This window comes from Elgaria multicarinata, chromosome 8 (genome assembly GCF_023053635.1).
Source record: "Elgaria multicarinata webbii isolate HBS135686 ecotype San Diego chromosome 8, rElgMul1.1.pri, whole genome shotgun sequence".
NCBI lineage: Eukaryota > Metazoa > Chordata > Lepidosauria > Squamata > Anguidae > Elgaria > Elgaria multicarinata.
This window is the reverse complement of record NC_086178.1, coordinates 56,578,520-56,600,768: the sequence shown is the minus strand read 5'-3', so window position 1 is coordinate 56,600,768 and position 22,249 is coordinate 56,578,520. Positions and strand designations below refer to the sequence as shown.

General features: G+C 46.6%; 1 protein-coding gene across 2 annotated transcripts in view; it reads right to left on the bottom strand.

Annotated features, from left to right (window-relative positions):
* Positions 1–8,160, bottom strand: part of KCNIP2 (potassium voltage-gated channel interacting protein 2) — a 128,505-nt gene extending 120,345 nt beyond the window's left edge. For both annotated transcript variants that reach the window (XM_063132541.1, XM_063132545.1), the window contains exon 1: positions 8,048–8,160. In XM_063132541.1, the coding sequence (XP_062988611.1) occupies positions 8,048–8,123 (76 nt within the window). In that variant the 5' untranslated portion in view covers positions 8,124–8,160. The remainder of the gene's footprint in view (positions 1–8,047) is intronic.
* Positions 8,161–22,249: the final 14,089 nt, after the last annotated feature.

Sequence of the window (22,249 nt, the reverse complement as noted above, 5' to 3'; positions counted from 1 at the left end):
CGTGCAACTTCCTCTCTCTCCTTGTTCATGAATTCTGTGATTCTGCAACACAACAGCTGTCGGCTCTGATGAGGTGCTTCTGCCATCATGCAGGGTTTGGCTGCTGCTCATTTCCCAAACCTGTAAGCTGCACATTGCTCATATGTAACTGCCAAGCCCTGATCACCCTCATCCATGCATCTGGAAACTATGGGGAATCCCAGGCTCTGAGCAGCACTCCACCCACAGAAGGATGCCAGGTTGATGCAAGAACCCCCCCCCCCCACAACCTCCCTGCCTTCTTTTCTTTGGAACCAATTCTTGTAGTTCTAGTTGTGACCGGTGCCCTCCAGATGTGCTGAACTGCAACTCCTATCATCCTTAGCCAGCATGGCAGGGATGAGTCTTTCCAAACCCATCTTAGATACCTTGAAGGGCCCCCAGGTTCAGGACAGGCACGGGAGAGTACAAGCAAGACGGTTCCAGAGGGTCTGTGCTGCTTTGTGGGGGCTGGAAGGACAAGACTTGCTAGGACCTGGAGTACCAAGGAGTATGTAAGGCCTCGAGTATGAACCAGGCACTAAGGAAAACTTCCCCTATGGGTGAACGATGCCCTTAGGAAGAGTTCTGGGCAACGGGATTGCCATGCTCAGCTCTGCAAGACCCCCTCAAACCTGACTCCTGGGGCTCCACTACCCCAAGACTGGCTTCCCTGTTGCCTTTGTTACAGCTCCTCTATTCTAGGCTGCAGTCCTCCTCTGGCTTCCCTGGCTCCTGCACAAGTGAAGCCCCAACGGTACCAAGGTGTCGCTGTGCATCATGTCCTAATGCCCATTTGGCTTTCAAGACATCTTGCTGCCTTTCTAATATATAGCCAGGCTTGAAGCTGTGATCAGGACACTTATACAGAAAACACTCCGGCATCCGATTTACAACCGTTTGACACAAAGCAGCATGGAAATCGCATCTCCTCACACAGATAATGGCAGGAATGAGAAGAACAGCTAATTCGTCTAATTCTGAATTTCCTCTGGATGGCCAATTAATGACGACAGATGCAAATGTTGCACTGATTTGCAAAAACAGTGATTCAGACCCAGACAAAAACCTTCATTCCAATTCCCATCTCCATGGGGCTGCACTGGCCATTGGGCTTAGCCTGTCACTGCCCCTGCTAGAGGAATCCTCCTCAGAGGAGGAAGCAGAGCCCCCAGAAACCAGGGAGACACCAAATCAAGCACTGGCACCAGACCAGGATGAGCCTGGGCCTTCGGGGGAGATGGCCCCAGGTCCTTCCCTGACAGGGGGAAGGGACTGTGACTCTGGAGCAGGGGCTGAGCAACCCCCTGACCCCCAGGAGCATTGTCGCCTCAAGGTACAAGCCAGTAGGCCTCCTGTAAGAAGGAGTGCTCAGCGGGAAAAAATATCTCTTCAGGAGAAAGCAACTCCTCCTGATTAGGGCTCTGGCCAGAGAGCACTGATGGACAGCAGCTGAGCTTGGGTGGGGCTCAGCAGCCTTTGTGAATAAAAGCCAGCAAAGCTTGCTCGTTGCTAGTAACTATGTCTCATCAGTTTCTTTTGCCTTGTTCTTGAACCTCTGCTGCCTCATACATACCTCTTATGTATGTATTGGACTGCCTCACTGTGTTTGACCACTCCTGCTCTGCCTGACTCTATATATTGGACTGATTGCTGTGCCTTGACACGGTGCCTGTTATCTGGTCTACTTCTGCATTTGCCTGAACTTAAAGCTTGTCTGCTGGAACATCGGTCTGGGGTATTACTTGGCCTTGTGGTCAGCTGTATAACTAAGACTGCTACAGCCAGCACAGGACACAAGACAGACAACTTCTGCTCTTTGTTCTGTCCTTCCAGAACCAGCACAAAACAATCTTTGAAATTCAGTCCAGACAACCTGGGGCAAATAGGCCAGGATGCTACCCCAGCCTATGCTCAGCTTTGCTGCTGGCACCAGAACTTGCCGACCAACCCCACAGACCCTTATTCTAGTATTTCCAATCTCAGAGATTTGGACACAGAAGCCCTGTTCGCCCTCTGTCCATACAAGCCTGGCTGCCTTTTCTCAACATCTCAGAGCAGAAACACTCATTCATATTCACATTCATTCTCTCTCTCCTCTCTCTCTCTCTCTCTCTCTCTCTCTCTCTCTCTCTCTCTCTCTCTCTCTCTCTCTCTCTCTCACACACACACACACACACACACACATATCCATCCATCCATCCATCTTTTTTTCTTTTCTTTTTTTGCAACACCACAGCAGCCCTGTAGGCACTTGGCTGTATACATACACTGCTGCCCATCACGAAACCCACCATTACCCTTGGACACAGAGTTGGATGAAACCCTAGCAATTCCGATGCAATTAGTCAGTCTAGGATCAAGGGGTTTCCAAGCCAGAACAGCAAATGACAAGCCTCAGAAACAGACAAGGCATGCAGAGAAGAGGTGACCACATGCGGTATATTTGGATCCACATATAGTGCAAGATTTAAGTTACAAGATGCAGCATCCCTGTAGGGCAAAACACCTGGAAATCTCACAGCAGGGGAGTTGGGGCACAGGAATCAGAATGGTCCAGGCTGGGCCCATCCATTTCCATCACAAGAGCATATGTGGAAAAGGCTACCTTTGCATTGCAGGGCTTTATCCTCATGGACCTCAACATGTGAAACAGGCTGACTTAAGGCTAAAATGGTCAAGATTTGATGTCATCAGAGACCAAAGTGTGTGTGTGGGGGGGAGAGACAGGGCACATAAGGGGGAGCAACTCCATATACACTCATACGCACACATATTACCATATAACCGGCAACACTTGGTACCAGCATACTCCCCATGTGCATGTACACACATCCTACACACCATATAGGTATACCATACACAACAATGCTCTGATCTCTTCAATTTAAGCCATTGTATGAGCTGTTTTCCAGAGAATATGAAGGGACACATTTTTAAAAAATGTGCTACTTGGGTACATAAAAAAAGAGTCCTCGCTCCATACCACTTGCCTGATGAGGGGTTTGAGCTCCCCTGGAAGCCACACTGTGCATGAAATGTCAACACTTGTTAAAATGCCATCACCTCACTTGCCTTCTTCCAGGCAGACAAAGAGTTGTGGGTGATCATCACACCTCTGTTTCTCCTCCCGCACACCGGCAAGACCAGGCTGCATGCTTGGCCTTACATTCGATGCTGAAAAAGATTTTAACCACTGGTTCAGGCCAGATGCTAACTTGCAACTATATACATAAATATGCTTGGCATTCCCAGTGGGTGGTTTGGAAGAGGCAATATGAGTTACAGCGGTTCTTTACCTGTCGCTGTAGTAGAGTGAAGTGAATTTATGCCTTGACAGGGTCCCAAAGCACATTGTAAGCTGTTTCTATAGCAATCATTCACCCACTGCCAAAATGCAGCTGTCTCTAGGGCTGAACGCACCAGCTGTTCAGCGTCAACAACATGACAAAGGATGTGCAAGGAGAAGACTGCTTGCTGGACGCTCAGGGGAAATCAAGGCATAGCAGAGGCAAAGTGCTTACCAGAATTTGCGGGGGGGGGGGGGGCGTGCAACCAAAGCTTGAAGACCAACTTCATCCCTGGCAGGGCTGATGATGTTTTTAAGTCATGAATGATCAGGACTTGGGAGTTAATGACCAATCTACATTTCGTGTTTCTGCCTATTTCACAACTCAAACCTTAAGGGTGAGTTGTGAAATCCATCACAAAACAGTGCAGGAAAAAAACACAGAAATGCCACAGCCAGTCACATATTATTTGTCAGCTGCAGGTTTTAGTTCCTGCCAGGGGAGTTGTAAGATGTAGACAACCACTTGTTTTCAAGAGAAGCTAAGGTGATATGATACAGCTGCCACTACCTGTTGTAGTATTTTATTATTGCTAGTATTTTATCTTTTTGCTCCACTTTTGCTTCTGATATAGAAGAGGTTTTGCAGGTGTTTGTGGTGCTTTGAAAACTTGAACAATCCATTTCACCAGAAACAAGTATAGACCATGGACAACAGTGCCCCTGTTGTATCACCTGCAAGTCTTTTAAAAACTGTTGCCTCTCAGCCCTGCAGATGGACAACTAGAGCAGCTGTATAGATCAAAGTAACAGCAGCACATGACTAATACTCAATTGCAGATCAGAGAATTCAGCGACTTCCTCACACACAGCAGCAACTTGCAGCATTTGTGATGGATGCAGGACCATTTTTTATAGAATGCTCTCATTTCCAGGTGTGGACTCAAACAAGTAAGAGCACAACCTAGGTAGCCACTTGTGCAGAAATTTTCCAAATGGCTCTACCCCAGTATTTATCACCCCACTGCAAGAAATCCAAAGAAAGAATGTGGTGTCAGTAGCAGGTTGAAAATTGGCCAGACCTACAATACAACTACCTTGTCACAGAAATGACAAAGCAGCCTGTGCACAGCTGCTTTTAAAATATTTTATGTCTACATTTTTAGAATAGAAATAAGGGGTTAAGAAAGAATAGGACAATCCATAACTTTTTGGTGGATTCTTCGATGCCAGTAAGTCCTGGATGACTTCGAGACGTGATAGGATCACGTAGAGGTCCAGCCAGATTCTATATCTGAGACTGCTTTCAAATATCTATTTGAAAAAGAAGCATTGTTTCCTGAGTTAACCAGATATGGCACTAAAAGTGAATGGCATTTTTATTAGCATTCTGTAATATCTTGCTGGTCCTCTAAACATAGTGATGAATAGGAGTAGAATGGATTGCCAGAACTAGGCAGTAGCTAAATCCTGTCGTTTTTTCCTGTATAATATTGCCAGGATTCGATCATTTTTGTCTGTCTCTTCTGCCAAGACTCTTGTTCATGCATTGGTTATTTCTCGGTTGGACTACTGCAACCTTCTTCTCACTGGCCTTCCTTCTTCTCACATCAGTCCGTTGGTTTCTGTTCACCACTCTGCTGCTAAGATCATCTTCTTGGCTCGCCGCTCTGACCATGTTACTCCACTTCTGAAATCTCTTCATTGGCTTCCAATTCACTTCAGAATCCAATATAAACTTCTCCTGTTGACCTACAAAGCTTTTCACTGTCTAGCTCCTTCCTATCTTTCCACTCTCATCTCACACTATTGCCCCACTCGTGCTCTTCGCTCCTCTGATGTCATGTTTCTCACCTGCCCAAGGGTCTCCACTTCCCTTGCTCAGCTTCATCCATTTTCTTCTGCTGCCCCTTACGCCTGGAACGCTCTTCCAGAACATTTGAGAACTACAAGTTCAATCGCAGCTTTTAAAACTCAGCTAAAAACTTTTCTTTTTCCTAAAGCTTTTAAAACTTGAATTGTTCTGACTTTTATACTGCCTGTTTTGTGCATTCTCTTCCCCTCCTTATTGTTTTACTATGATTTTATTAGATTGTAAGCCTATGCGGCAGGGTCTTGCTATTTATTGTTTTACTCTGTACAGCACCATGTACATTAATGGTGCTATATAAATAAATAAATAATAATAATAATAATAATAATAATAATAACAAAGTCACTGTGTTCAGAACAGCTAAGGTGGATAGTCACTTCCAAAAAGAAGTGCTTCTGAGAGTACCACGTAAATAGAGAGAGAGAGAGAGATTTTCTGTGTTTCCTCACTGGGCACCCTTTCACACAACCAGGCCTAAAATGCTGTTCAGCAGAAGTTAATTTTTTAGTGACTTGAACCCATTTTGAACTAGGCTAGTAAATGGTTCTACACACCCAACAAGCATTGCGCTCCACCGCTTTCCTGAAAACTCTTTGAAAAGAGGGCAAAACTAAGATGAGTCAACCTGGTTCTAGTGAAGCATACAGATCTGCCTTTTGCAAGCATCACTGTTTCCCACAATGACTGCAGAGGCAACAGATATATACATCAAGAAGTCTGAGACAGTGCAGCACAACCAGGGGCAGACTATTCACTGCACTTTCTTTGCAAGTCTATTAGGAAGTCATTTTTGCTACGATGCAGACAACAGTGGGCCGTGGGACAATAAATCTACTTTTTTTTTCAAACCCTGTGGTTTAAGTGGTTTCAGAGAAAGTGTTCTGTTGTGATCCCTGCATACTTTATTTGGTTTTCTGATTAACGGCCTCTTTGCCCACCAGTAAAATAGACATCATCTGTGTCTGGGAAGCTACTACAAAGATGGGGATGACTCAAGAAAACTGGTGGCAGAGGGCGTGTAGTTTTGGTGGTGGTGGTGGTGAAAAAGTTGACCTAAACTGAGAATGAAGCAGTATCTGCAAAGGATGGACCAATGTCAGTGGCTGAGAGGCTCAGGATCAGATCTTGATCTGCGTGAAGCAAAAAGGAAAAGAAAAGCAACTGACTTAAAGACAACACCTAGCCACTGAGCAAACGTATTGTAAAACATATTTGCTTTGCAGCAGTTTAAGGTGCAAAATTTAGTTCCAAGAGAGAATTTTGCCCAGTTGTAAATGAAAATGAACAGAGGGTCAGAGAAACAATCCATACACACACACATATAATTATATATCCAATATTTCATTACATAATGAGCTTCTCCTTTGGCTGTTTTACTCTAATTGCCCCTTAACCATATCCATGATATATTAAGAACTAGAATAAGTGAGCTGTTTTATTGAGCATCCTTTTTGTTGTGGTTGCCTGTTTTTTAAAACTTGATTTCAAAATGAAATAAAATGCCAGGGAAAACAGACAGAAAGAAGAAAGAAAGAATGAATCCATGATGTCCGAAAATGACCACAACCAGAATAGACTGGCATGGCTCTTCTCGCTTGTACTTGTGAAGGAGGGGTTAGCCTCACTTTCCTTCAGAGAAAGGGGGCACACGGAGATCTTCGGCCCACTGAACAGCAGCAAAATCCAGAGGATTAAAAGTACAATGCACACGACTCCCCAGCAACTTCTGCAATCAAAGGTTGCAGCCTGGGAGGGGCTTGGATTTATTTTTAACTTGATTTTGATTTTTAAAATCCATATGGACGTGTTAAAGTCACTAGAGAGAAGGGAAAGTTGTGTGGGCTTTGAATTCCTACTCAGCTCAAAATATCTCCTTCCATCACATCTCTGCGGGTGAAGAGCCTGTTATGCAGGCACTGAATTGCTCAAGTGACATTTAGGGGCAACAGGCGCTGGAGAAATTGGTCTATCAGGGATAGTGGAGGACCTGCAAAGGGGGGGAGGGGAGCCAGCACCACGGACAGCACCAGGCCTCCAGAGAGGTTTTCCCAGTCCTCTGTGAAGAGGGCTCCTTTACAAGTGGGGGATGAAGGGCCCAAGCCACAAAGCCTCCTTCCTGAGGCTCAGACAGAACTTGGCCTTGCTCCTTGGTGCCTGGAGGAGGCAGAGAGGTTTTTTACATGAGTCCCCTCTCAGGTGATCTACTGGGTGCCCAATTGCCCTTCTCAACTGGGTCACACCAGGCTCCATCCATTTCGCTTTGCCTTCATCACAAAGAGTTGAGAGATTCAATCCATGAAGAATGCCTTGGAGTCTTGGGTCAGAGGGCGTCACAGCCAGCCAATAGTTTCAGCACCGGGACCATTTTGCATCTCCCCAAGGCAAGAAAAGAAGATCCCTTTGTCCAGTATTCAAACACACCTCACTCACACACATTCTCCTCCCTCCAGCCAATATATTTGAAGGCGCCCGCCGAGGTAAGAAACGAGCCCCAGGTGCCGAGGGACAAAGGCGATGTAGCATCAGCCCCCACTTCCTACAAGTGGAAGTTTGGGCAAACAGCTATAAACAAACCTCCAAAAACCCCAGATTGTGACGGGGCCGCACAGAGAGAAGCGCGCCTTGTGGCAGGGGTGTGCGTGTGTGTGCTGCGGGGGGCGGATTCTGGGGGGAAACGTTTGAGACACGGGACCTCTACTAGCTCCCTCACCCCCATTTCCAGGTAGTTTGCTGCTAAAGGGATGCTACACCTTCCCTACCACCGCCGGTGCCGCCGGTGCCGCCGCCGCCGCCGCTCCAGGCTTGGCGCCCCCCCCCCCCGCTCCCCTTCCCCAGCAGAAGGCGCTGCCAGCCTCGGAGGAACTCACCCGTTAGCTGGTCGTAGGACCCATCGAGGTCCCGGGAGTCGGAGAGGCTCTCTTTCCTGCTGCCCTTGCCGCGCATCTTGCGGAGCGGGGACGCCCCGACAAGCTGCGACGGGACGGGAAGCGGCCGCGCGTCTCCTCTCGCCTCGCTCTCGTTCTTTCTGGCGCCGGTGCGCCCCGGGCGCTCGGCCTCCGGCTCCTCCCTCTCCACCGGCGCCCCCTGCAGGTCCTCCAGGCGGGGGCGCGGGGCACGGCGGGGCAAGGCAGGGCTGGGGCAGCGGAGTCCAGCTCCCCGGCAACAGGAGAAGCAGCCGGCGCCGGCGCCAGTGCTCGCCCGCCCCGGAGCTGCTGCTTCTCCGCCGGCTCCTGCGCACCGCCGCGGGCTTTCCTCTCGCGTTCACACGGTCGGTCGGACTTCCACGCGTTCCTAGCGGGGAAAAGGCAGCGGACTGGCCGGCGAGGGCTTCCTTCCGGGCGGGGCACCGCTCCCGCTTGCGCGCCAGGCTCGCCGGGCTTCTGCGCCGCCCCACGGCTGGGCACCGGAGCCAGCAGTATCTTGTCCTCCGGGTAGAGAAGGCGGCGGAGGGTGAGGCTCTCTGCACGACCGTTGGGAATCCAAGCCAGGGCTCCGGGAAGGAGAAGTGCACGGGGGAGGGGGGGGTCCCACTTCGACACGTGTCTCCACCAGCCGGGAGACACGTGCGTCTGTACACAAACGCGCCAGGAGGAAAGCACGCGGGGCGCTCCCTCGGCAGCGGCGGGGCCCTCCCACGCCGGGAGCCGGCCTCGCGCGGAGAGGTAGGTAGGTAGGTAGGTGCGTGCGTACGGAGGACGCGGGCACAGCGACGCGGGAGCTTCGCCCGGGGCAACGCGAAGCCCGCGCAATCAGGACGGGCACACGACGCGGGCACACGCGCGCCGGGGAAGAGCTACCACCAAGCACCGCGTCCACTAGGCGAGCGGATCGTGCTTTGGCCGCCCAGGTGAGGCGGCTTCATACAAACGCGCCTCCTTTGCGCCGGGCGGGCTCTCCGCACAACCACATTTGCGCACATAGCCGAATCTATCTCTCCCCTCCCCCCCCCCCCCCGACACACCTGTGACGAAGCGCGGCGGGTTGTCATCTCTAGAACGCATTTAGGGAAGCAGGTGGAGCCCTCTGGTCTTCTACGGGATCAATTTATGGGGAGGAGGACTTAAACGCCCCCCTCCCCAAAAAAAACTGGTAGTGCTTTAATCCGTTCATTAACTGGTATACCTTTAACCGGTTCATGACTGGAAGGAAGGAGAGCTCCCCCCCCCCCCGTCTTTTTTCTTTTCTTTTCTTTTCAAAGGCGCTCTGATGGGAGAGCTTCACCTGTTGAATGTCTGTGTTTTGCACTTGCTGTTGAATGGCTGCCTGTTCCAGAATAAAAGGCAGGCCCTGCATCAAACTGGAAATGGAAGGGACATCTAGAACTACCTTGCCTCATACAAATTCCCTTATTGAGGAGGCAGCCAGCATACAGAGGTGGTGGGGTCAGTGGCTAAGCTAAGGGAACATTTGCCCAGGATGGATTTTGGCTGCTAGATGTTCAACTCTTAGAAGGCATTTCATTGCTGCAGTGGATATGGAAGCTGGATTTCTGCCTGCCCTGGTCCCCCATGCCTTTCAACTCAGCTGCTAAGGAGTAACTGTGGGGCCATTATAGACAGCATCTTTACCAGGGTGGGGTGGGGGTGCTTGTATATTGGTATATGGTTGCCGCAAGAAAGAAATCACACCCCATGGTCCAGGAATGGGATGTAGGCAAACTCCCAATAACTGGAAAAAGAGGGTGACGTACTACCGTCCCATAACCCATCTCAGTCTCTGGCTTCTCAGTCACTCTCTTTGGCAATATTTCTTTCTTTATTTTATCTAAGTTATAGGATTTTTTTTTGCATTTTTTTTAAAAAGGGGAGTATCTTCCTGTGGAGCCTGAAAATGCAGTTAAAGCATCTTCTACACTTTCCTTAGCCCACACTATTAATCTTAGTTATAGAATCATAGAATGGCAGAGTTGGAAGGGGCCTACAAGGCCATCGAGTCCAACCCCCTGCTCAATGCAGGAATCTACGCTAAAGCATCCCTGACAGATGGTTGTCCAGCTGCCTCTTGAATGCCTCTAGTGTGGGAGAGCCCACAACCTCCCTAGGTAACTGATCCCATTATCGTACTGTTCTAACAGTCAGGAAGTTTTTCCTGATGTCCTGCTGCAATCTGGCTTCCTTTAACTTGAGCCCGTTATTCCGTGTCCTGCACTCTGGGAGGATCGAGAAGAGATCCTGTGTCCTAATGAACAGTGTCCTAATGAACACTGCTCATACTCTGGTCTACGTTCTATGTCTTAACCACCAGCCAACATGATTTCAGATTCCAGCACTAAATTAATGTATGACACCGTTGAGGGCAACCCTGCTGCAATGTTCTACCCCAGAAGTGGCTGCATAGCAGCAAGCCAGCAAACAGGCAGAAGGGAAGCCACACCTCTGGAGTTTAGTAAGACCCAAAGAGTAGCAGAACAGTAAAAGATAACATATACGTATTTCTTGGGTAGCTTTGCTACTGCTACATTAGCCTTCTTTTACCCTCACCATGTCTTCATTTAAGGCCTATGTTTCGCACAGGTAGAATGGCAGAACTTGTTCATATGGACACATGGGCTGCTGCAGTCAATACATCCTCTTTTTATTCTTGTTTGTTTTTTATATGACAGGAAACAGGAGCTTTTACACCTCATCACAGAGTTCAGGACAGGGAGAAGGAAACAATTTGAGCAAACAAACATACCAAACCCCATCCATTTTGAGGATTTAAAATGCCACACAGAAAGCTGCCTTATACAGAGTCAGACCATGGGTCCATCTAGCCCATTATTGTCAACACTGACTGGCAGGAGTTTTCAAACCTGGGACCTTATGCATGTATGGCTCCAGAAATTGCTGGGCTGCAGTTCTCATTGGCCCTAGCCAGCATAGCCAATGGTAAGGGATGATGGGTATTGTAGTTCAATAATAGAGCCAGTGTGGTGTAGCATTTAGTGTTGAACTGGGACTCAGGAGACCCAGGTTCTAGTCCCCTATTGGACATGAAGTCCCCTAGGTGACTTTGGGCCAGTCACAGACTTTCAACCTAATTTACCTCCTTACAGAACTGTTGTAAGGATAAAATGGAGTGGAGGAAGAGCATGGGTTCCTTGCAAGAGGCAGGATATAAATGTAAAAATAAATAAATATAAACATCTGGAAGGCCACAGATCGCCCACCCCTGCCCTAGAAAATGCTTGTGCAGTACCAACCAAGGACTGCAAGGTGATCTGGCAAACAAAGGCCATTTGCTGAGTAGGGTTGGCCCTACCACTAGGCAGGGGGAGAGGGGGCCTGCTTCCTAGGGCATATTTTGGGTTATTGTTTAAGAACAGCCCATTGTCAATTATTTAATTCATGGTTTTACTTTTACCACCTTATTTGGGGAGAGGTGCCACTTGTATGCTCTGTCTCAGACACCAAAAATTCTCTGCACATCTCTGTATGCCGGCCTTTACAATTTTACAAGATTTTGCTGGCAGTAATTTTGCTCAGCCTTTTAGCCAACAGTGGCAAAAACTCTAATCTGAGTTTTCGTCTCCAATTCTACATGTTCTCCTAGCCTAGCAGAGTGGGTCTTTGCCCATTACTGCAGCCCTTGTTGATGCCACAACCCAAACTATATGACACACTTGCAAAGTAGAAAAAGGAAATGCTGGGAGTGTGTGTGCTGCTAAGAAGGGGAGCTTTTAAGGGGGGAGGAGAAGGGGGGTCACAGCCCCTCCATAAATGCATGGATCTAAAAAAAAAGCATTATTTTTTACTGAGCTTTCTGAGAAAGCTCTCTGCATGGCTGCCTTCTCCATGCAGAGGGGAAAAATGCAAACTTGTGCTGGAAAGAAAGAGAGAGGGAGAGACTAGGGACAGCTTGAGAAATGTCATTGTTAATTTAATCTGATGGATTGAGTATCACAGAGGGAGCAGCTGACACCAGATTGACAGCTGTCTGTCTGGAGGGAACGCACATGGGAGGGTGAAGAGTGTGCCATTTATCAGATTGATTGGGATTACTTGAGCTCTAATTCTTCCCAGTTGAGAGTTCCAATCTACATCAATTCACTTAAAAAAAACAACAGTAAAATGTTGGAAGTAGAATGGAATCTGACATGGGCCTGAGTGCACATGACCCATACCCAGACAGTTGCTAATAATACATGCAAGTTGCCAAACTCCACTAAAGTTATTCATCTCAAGACTGGCCCTATACAGGGGGTGGGCAGCCTGTGGCTCACCAGATGATGTTGAATGGCAACACCTATATCCCTCACCATTGGCTATGCTGGCTGGGGCTGATGGAAGCTGTAATTCAACAAGATCTGGAGGGACACAAGTTGCTCACAACTGCCCTACCATTAGACAGACTGAGGCAGCCACCCCAGGAGCAGATGAAAGGGCAGCAAATTGTTAGCTATTTGATTTATTATGATGGCATTTTTTCTCTCTTCCAGAATCAGGGAGAGGCACTTGTGAGAGTCTCTTCCTTCGGTGCCAAAATAACTCAACCAGCCCAAGGCATTCTGCACCTTGACTTTAAAGGGAAGGTTCCATTTGCTGCTCTACCTTAGGCAGCAAAATGTCTTGGGATGGTCCTGATGTCTTCTGGGGTCAAAAGGAGGAGAAACAACACATTTCCAAACTTGAAATGTAAGCTCCTTATGAGTGTCATAATATGCAAGTCTAGAAAACAAGCTGAATTCAGGCTTCGGTTTAATATATACAGGATATATTAATATAGGCTGCCCCATACCTTGGAGGCAGGTAACACAGCAAAGATCAGCAAAAGAGAATAAGAATTATTTTCTCAAAACTGAATTACAATACCCTGACTTAAAAGACTGCCCAGATAGTAGGACTTACAAAGCTTCCACAAGCTGCTCAGGTTTGGAGCCTGGGAAATCTGCATTGGGGTGGGGCGGTTGCTTCCAGCTCTGTTATGACCCTTAAAGTGATCTCCATCAAAATTCTGCTGGCAAAGGATCCCTGACCTATTACTCCACCAACCCCACATTCTACCCCATTTCCCCAGAAATTCCTTACAGGCAGAATCTCTGGAGCAAATATTTCAGCACTTTTCTCACTGTTGTCCAAGGTAAGGGAGAAATATACCTAGTTTCACATCCACAGGGCCAATTTAAACAAGGCAATTGGTTATTTTGCTTTTCTTTGTTTAGAAAACCAGGATGGTTGGAGGGGGCTCTTTTGACTCCGGGTTGTATGCTGAAGGACAGCGACGCCTCTTTGGCTTGCTGCATTTTAGAACAGGTGGCACATGCAGGCATGCACAGTGGGAAATCGTGCCTCAAAAACCAGGAGCCAGAAAGGAGATTAACACAGGCCCTGCTCCTGTTGCTCTCCATGCCCTTTGCCTGCTTTCTCTCCCCCTCCTTGCCAGGTTCCTGCCTTTGGTAGAAAATCTCTTTCTAATCATTTCTCTTGTTGCATACAGCCCTCCCTTTCTCTCCCCCGCCCTCCCACCCCCATTCACTCTGATGGTGAGTGGGAGGGTTATTAATTTGAGGTTTTCCTTGCTCTCGCTCTAAACACTAAATGCAGGAGTTCAGCACTCCCACAGCAAATGAAGCACACAGTGGGTTTGGGAGGCTGGGGGGGGGCAGAATCTCTGCAGCCCCTCCTACTAGTTAATTACTGAACCAAAAGAGGTAGGTGTGTGTGTGTGTGTGTGTGTGAGAGAGAGAGAGAGAGAGAGAGAGAGAGAGAGAGAGAGAGAGAAGAGAGAAGAGTATCAGTGTGCGGTTGGTACTGATTGGAGCCGATTGCCAAGTGTGCTGGACAGGCAGGAGGGCAATGAAACCAGCTGCCCGGGCCTCATGAAAGGTGTAATTTTGGTAACAAATGATCACAGGAGGAATCAGGAGTGGGTGGGTCAGCTGGACTCGAGGGCTTCTTCAGCTGAGCAATTTGGAAGGCACAGCAAGACCAGAGGGAGAAAAGGCTGGGGCTTAAATGCCAGAATGGAGTGGTTTTCACAGGCAGGATGGAACGGTGAAGGAATCCTTACGAGGGATTGTGTAGCCCACGAAGGCAGGTCTCCAGAATGGAAGGAGATCAGAGTCCTTCGACAGCAGGAGATGTGGGTCAGACAGTGCATAGGTTTCAGAGGAATCCCAAAACTGTTTGCAGCTCCCCAGTTACAAAACTGGGGAGCTGCAAACTAGAATTAAGGGATGAAGCAAGTGAATTACTCTTGGAGAAGCTGCAGCCAGATGCAGGAACAAAATGGAACTAGAGGTCATCAGGAACATCCCACTGGGACAAGGCCAGAAGTACCCACGTTGGGGCAGATTACTTTGCCATGGATAAATCAGGAAAGAGAGACGCCTGTTTCTTCAGTGGAAGGGAGCACTGTATGGTGCCTTATGAAAAATGGCAAATGCTTTATATGTTACTGTTTGGATGTACACATCCAGCAATTTGCCCCTGCAGTGAAGAGTACAGGCTGAATAAAAATTCATTAGGTTCATGGAGCCCAGACTTGTTTAACACCTTTTGAAACAGTCAGCACTTACAATCCAATTTAAGGAGTTTATTAAAAAGAGTATGGAGTTGGTGAGGAGATAAGGAGGAATCAATACTGGTAACAAAGAATACAAAAACACAAATTCTGACTTACTGGTAAATCCACATTTAATATATATTTCACATTTTATCATCAGGGCTTGTGTCTTACCAGTGCATCATGATCTAAGTGTCCCAATTCTCAACTTCTGGTGTAGCAGCTATTTTTCTTTCTCTAAATGATGCTTCCCAGGGTGACATTTTATCCCACCCCCAAATCCCATGCTCCAATCACAATTTATCTAGCTTGGCTCCTTTGATAGAACTATCAATTAGGCAGTAAATAGCATTTCTCCTGAGAGATGTAAAACAAAGAGGAGTTCTGTTTGTGACAGAGTCCAAGCCACATTCCAACTTTCCATTCCCTCCAATGATGGATGGGATATCTGTTGACCAAGTACTAGAAGAAGTATGGAACTAGCAATTGCCAGCACATATATGCTCCGTTTCTTGTATATGCTTATATCGTGTTGAAATATATTGCTGCTTTCTTTGTGTGCATGTGAGTGAGAGATTCACTGTGATTTATTGAAACATTTTTGAGACTTGTATAATAGAAGGATCCCCACCCCTCTTTCCATTTATACAGTTGTTGATCTAGGATTTAAGAACATAAGAAGAGCCCTGCTGGATCAGACCAAGGATCCATCTAGTCCAGCATTCTATTCATACAGTGGCCGATGTGCTGTCACCAGGAAACCCACAAGCAGGACGTGAGTGCAACAGCACCCTACCCTACCCCATGTTCCCCAGCAACTGGTCTGCATAGGCGTACTGCCTCTGATACTGGAGGTAGCATAAAGGCATTCAGACTAGCAGCCATTGATAACCTCCTCCTCCAGGAATTTATATCAACAAGCCTCCATAACCCATGGTTCTCTGTCCTCCACCACAGTCTCTACCCTCAGGTCTCCAACATGTGTCAAGTTACCATTTACAATGGTAACATACATATATATTGCCTTGCCTAGTCTGGAAGTATATAAAGAAAACAAAGAAAAATTAAGAAAAGGGGAGATGACGAGAAGAAGAAAAGGGGAACTACAGTGTTGATGGTACAATGGGGTGGGTAGTGCAAGGGCAAGGGAGGAATCAGCCTTCTGTTCTTTAGTCCTATAGATTCAGCTGATACTTTGTCATTCATCTTCGTTCCCTTTTTTCATTTATGAGCTGTGAGACCTAAGAGGTCTTTCACCCACTGATCTACACTTGGGGAAATGGCAGCTTTCCACTTTTTGCAGACCTTTCTTAAGAGGAGGAGAACTACGGTGCTGTGCTGAGTTTGCTTTGCACTCACGTGGTAGCATCCAGTGCTAGTCCTACTTAGAGTACACCCACTGAAATGAACGAGACCTATTCCTTTTCAGTGGGTCTACTCTAAGTAGGTCTAACATTGGATACCACCCCTGATGTAATACCCTGCCCCCTATGCCAGCCATTAAACTCATGCCTCTCATCTAATAGCATCCAAGAAAATGCATTTTGATTTTGTTCATTGCGCAACTTATTTCGCTTCCCCTTGCACGACCCATCTTCTCCTTAATAAACCTGGATTTCGTTCTACTTAAGCATAAAATATTTTGCAATGCAGACAGATCCTAGCTATTGAAAACAGGTTCCAAGTTTAAACTGTCACAACACTCAGCTGAAATTAAACTCTGTATTCTGCATATGCCCTGTTCCCTTAATTGCTACTTTACAAGAAATGGAAGGGAGTCCCAGCACTGAATTGAAAATCGCAGGTTCTTTCCAGAGCTGAATCTGACTCCCACAAACCTCTACCACTACCTGTTGTAGCATGGTGGCTAAAAGATTGAGGGAATGAGCTGAGAGCCAGGAATAAGCCTCCACTTTTAAAGCTCATCTCTGCCATAAGCTTATGTGGTGGCCTTAGGCAAGCTAGAATCTCTCAGGGCCAAACAAAAACCCCCCAACAACTACAGTGGATGGCCTGGGGCACTAAAGCCCTGTGCTTTGAGGGAGGGAGGGAGGAACAGCCTGTGTGAGAAGAGAAGAATGGATTGCCTGCTACCAAGAGATTCTCCCATGGTGGTTGATAAGTGAAGAGAGGAATTCAGCCCAGGAATTTAGCCTGCAACTTATGTATTGCAGGCATCGAGAAGACAACAGTTGAATTAAAAGAGAGCAGTTTTAAAACTGTTGTGGATGATAGAAACGAGTCACTTCGCTGATTCCAGCTAGCTGTATCCCTCCCTAGGTCTGTTGACGCAAACAGGATGTCAAGTGAAATCATTGATATCAAAACCTCTTCCGGCCAAGGTTATTTTTTCCTCGATTGCTGTCAAATAAGGGTTAATCAAAGCTGTTTGGACAATTGCTTCCTGGGTCAAGGAGACTGCAGGCAAGCTCTGCAGAGGCAGCCATTGCAGTCCCGCTGGAGCTTCCAGAAGAGAAGCCTTCTAGGCTGTACAATGGTAGGAAAACAGAAAGTGCTCTGCCACCTCAGAGAGCCATGCTGGTTTAATGGGGCATGAGGGTTATAGGCTAGTCTACAGCAGATAAGTAACATGAAGATGGTAGGTAATGCACACATGAGTCGAGAACACTAAACTACAGATCATGGCAGTACAAAACAACGAAACGCAACTTGACTATTAGAGTAGGAAACATGAACACGATACACAACAATGAGAGACAACTTCCTGTAGCATGAGAAGTTCTTGCCGAAGTAGATGGCAGTGGCGCTTAAGAGGAAGTACCTTAGGAACAGCTGACTCAGGATTCGTTCTCATAGGTGCGGTTACCACTCGATAACTGAGCATCATGTGGCAGTGCACGTGCAGAAAGAGTCGTCACAGCCCAAGCACCACACATCATCATCAGAAATGCTGTTTTTTTCAATGGAGTGGCTTCATATGTTAGGACCTGGGCTACAGATGCAGCAGAATGAGATGATGAAAGCCTGAGATGGTAGTGAACCGTACCACTGCAGGGGGAGTGTCATTTCAATGCTCCATATAAAAACACCCCACACCTTTCCCTATAAATAATAATCTCATACACAATATGTCCGATAGAAAGCTTTTATTCCAGTCTGTTTCTGCTTTGCTGCTTCTCCATTTGCAAGGTGCGTGCTTTTTTAAACTTCAAAGTTATTTTCTCCCAAACTTCTAATCTGAAGTGATACAGATTATCTTGCCATCTCAACTCTTACAACTCATTCTGCTGCCTGTGAAGACCAAGCCTGTATGCTGCAAGTCATCAAGTGATGCCCACGTATGCATGCAGTAGCTCCCACCAGGAGCAAATCATAGTGACCTACAAAAGGGTGGCAGAGTCAGGGCCTGTTCAGACGACATGCTAACCCACCATGGATCATTCAAACATACCATCCACAGTAGATTGGTGTGTCGTGTGGCAGGAGAATTTACTCCCTGAATCATAGAATCATAGAATAGCAGAGTTGGAAGGGGTCTACAAGGCCATCGAGTCCAACCCCCTGCTCAATGCAGGAATCCACCCTAAAGCATCCCTGACAGATGGTTGTCCAGCTGCCTCTTGAAGGCCTCTAGTGTGGGAGAGCCCACAACCTCCCTAGGTAACTCATTCCACCGTCGCACTGCTCTAATAGTCAGGAAGTTTTTCCTGATGTCCAGCTGGAATCTGGCTTCCCCACACTCTCTGCTCTGCAGTTCTTTCAATACATTAATTGGAAACTAATGGGGGACAGTAATTGAGACTGGTGCTTCACACATCTTTATTTTTTTAATTCAAGACAATTTTTTAGATGGCAGAGTCATTGCTGCTTAGTGATTGGTTTGCTGGAGATAAAGCTACCTTGAGTCATTCATGTACTGTTTGAAATAACTTGCCTCATGATAAGCCTCTAGTGGCTACTTGATTCCACAAAGGCTTAGACACAAAAGAATCAACTTGGGCAGCCTCAATGCATTAGCAAACTGGGATAAATAGATATGACGTGTGGTTATGTGCATCTTGCCTCCATCAGTTGTTGTTTTTTGTGATCCTTGTCCAGAAACACACAGGGGGTAAGTTTGAAACAAAACCTTGAGCATTCAATGGAATGCAGGAGATGTTGTTTGTGGCTATTAGTAATAATTGTACAATATATGTTTCAGAAACTATGTAATATGGGAGACCGTTATGAAAAGCCTTGACCCACTGATACAAGGTTGGAAACAAAGTTAAACATTTGGGATGGCGGGTTAACTTGAGAGAAAGTATGGCAAGGAGAAGTGCTGTTTTTGTATTATAGCGAATTATGGTTTCTCTTTATCACGTTTGTGTCTTAGCGTGTTCCTGAAGAAGCACTGTCTTGCGAAACAGATTTATGTTCCGGACTTCTGTTGGTGGTATGAAACCTCCACGATAAAAGCATAATATTGAGATGTGTCTATATCTATACCTATATATGAGAAAAATAGATGAGATTGTAATGTGATTTGGACATACTGTAAAAACTGAAGCCAATAATCTGATTTATGGATATATGGATATAAGTTTATGTGTTTGAATTGTGGCCAATGTATATTGTGAAATTGTAGTTATTCTATACTTCTATATGCAATATTGTGACTATTGAACTATTGATAAAAAAAGTGGATTATTGGGACAAAGTAGCCAATATATGGGACAGAGTAAAAGTATTGAAATACTATCGTGATTCAATCTTTGATTGTGGTTGGAGGGTGGATACTCTAGTGTTGTTTGTTATTCATCCAACCATTGCCTCTAATTAGTCTTGACAACTATGTGCATCTTGCCTCCATCAGTTGTTGTTTGTTTTAAAAAAAGCAGGCTTGGAAGATAGGGAGTTGGAATGGAGGGATGGCTGGGGGGCTGCTTAATCCCTTTTCCCATTGGGGAAAAAAAACACTTGGAGGTGATTTTGAATGGGGAAAAGATGGAAGGAAAAGGGTTATGAACACACACGCCCCAGCCATTCCTTTGCTCAACCTCACAGCCCCCAAAGGTTGGTTTAAGATTCAAGCAACTACATAGAACACCTAGTTTTGCCATTAGTCTGCTCATAATTCTCAGCCACAAAGCTCAGTGCAGGACAAAACACTGAATAATTCAGAGACGTTCCCTATTACAGACTTCCCAAAACAGTGCTCTCCAGATGTGTTGGACTACAACTCCCAATGGCCATGCTGGCTGGGAATGATGGGAGTTATAGTCAACACATCTCAGGGGTACCAGGTTGGGTAAGGGTTCACTGTGTCCATCGCTGACTGTTGTAAAGGCATGTCGACATACACATTTTCTCTCTGTTAGCGATACAACAGATACTCGGGATACAGTGCAACTCAGGTGAATGGAGCACATGACTTAGACAAGATTCCCCTGATCTTGCATAATGTTTTGTACTAGGAACCTTAAAGTAACAGGTTTGAGTCCCCTTCAGGATCAAGATGCTACGACCTTGTAAAGCAAGAGGGCAAATGAAGAACAGTTTCTTTTAGTGCTTTCAGTCATGCTAGGAGGAAGGCAAGGTGCACCTGCACTAGAACTAGAATACTTTGCAAGGTGCTCCTCTCCCACTCCACAATGGCCTGCAAGGTTGATCTGCAAGTGATCTTTCTCAGGGGTCCAATTTAAAAGCTCATCTTCGTTACTGAACCCACAGTTGGCTAATTCCATACTCTCATTGTTATGACTTAACTCTATGGGAAAAGTGAAGTACAGGATCCCAGCGTCGGGACAGTTCAAACAGAGACATAATCACCACAGTCTAAACCCTGAGCACATAAACTTCCTTCATCCCTGGTCAATTTTAACCCAGAGCTTCTGAACTGTGCCTCTTCCTCCTCTCCATATAAACAAGACTGGTGTTCCAGTCCTGCAGAGAAAGTTGCAGCCATCCCCCCAATTCAGTATGGAATTCAGAAATATGGGTTCATTTCCCTGCTTCTGCTTGTGTTGTACTTGATAAAGTCTTTAGGGGTAGCCAGGTGGGTTAAAAAGCCCCTGTACTGATTAAGGGAGGGTATAGTTTTTTTGTCAGCTCCATGGACAAGAAATTCATGTTTGTTGGCAGTTATTGTAACCTATCAAGGATTTAAAATGTGAGAGAGCACTGGGTAGCTTAGTCCTGTTCTTGTGTGTTTTTGACAGGATGTGGGAGATCCGTGATTAAGATCACCCTTTTTGTGTATGTAAAGAAAAGGAAAAGAATGAATAAGCAGCCTTATGTGGCTACTTTGAAAATCCCTGATGTCCATCTCTCCCCCGCCCCAGCTGTTATTATCTCCATAGGCAGCAGAGGAGGGAGTTGGGGAAAGGAACAAGTGTAGATGCTGTTACCGAGTGCTTTTTTTTTAACCGCTATGGAGTGAATAAAAGCTTTGAGCAGGGCACGTTGGTTGGTGTGAAATTTACGTTAGGGGAAGGACACTGGAGAAAAGGGTTTAACAGCCTGTCCCAGAACTCCACACCCTCTGTTTTCAAAGCAGCTGATAAAAACAGCATCAAAATCATGCAAAATTCTATTTGTAGATCACCAGTTCAGGACAGAGTCTGAATGCCAACTTCAATAACAAAACCTTCAAAGTCAGAGGTCGTTGTTCCCAAGGGAGCTCTACGCATAAGAACGTAAGTGCCATGCTGGATCAGACCAAGGGTCCATCTAGTCCAGCACTCTGTTCACACAGTGGCCAACCAGCCATCAGCCAGGGATGAACAAGCAGGACATGGTGCAACAGCACCCTTTCACCCATCTTCCCCAGCAACTGGTGCACACAGGCTTATTGCCTCGAATACTGGAGATAGCACACAACCAACAGGGCTAGTAGCCATTGATGGCCTAAGACTCCAGGAATTTATCCAACTCCCTTTTAAAGCCATCTAGATTGGTGGCCATCACTACATCTTGTGGTAGTGAGTTCCACAATTTAACTATGCGCTGTGTGAAGAAGTACTTCCTTTTATTTATCCTGGATCTCCCACCAATCAGTTTCATGGGATGACCCCAGGTTCTAGTATTTTGAGAGCGTCCTGGCTCATCTCTTCTTAGAAAAGGAGAAACTGAGGCTACCTGTTGGACCCTTTGATAAAGTCACCAACTTCTGTCCATAATAACTGGGAATTCCCTCCACAAGTAGAACATGGGACAGCATGATAGTACCTGGGGACAGCCCGGGCAACTTAGTTGTTGCACTGGGAAAGGAGGAGAGAGACTAGGGATGCTGGCACTGAAGATGGCTGTGCTTCACAGCCTACTCTATCCACAGCTGATACTTGTCACCAGAGCATTTATACACAGACACACCCTGGGTACAACCTGAAACAGAACAGCTCAAAGGCCCCAAGCAAGAACTTATAGCTGATGTAGCAGAAACAAAAACGAGCAATTGTGACTTGGACCTTCCCCAGCCTTCAGTTCATTGCATACTTGCAGCCCCGAGGCCCAGCATGAGGGAAGCATGAGTGGAGGGGGCCATGCCGAAGTCAGACAGCTTGGCTAATTATCTACTAATTACCTAGGAGAGTAAGAAGGCTCTATGCAACAGAAGAGAGAGAGAAAGTCTGAGGAGAGGG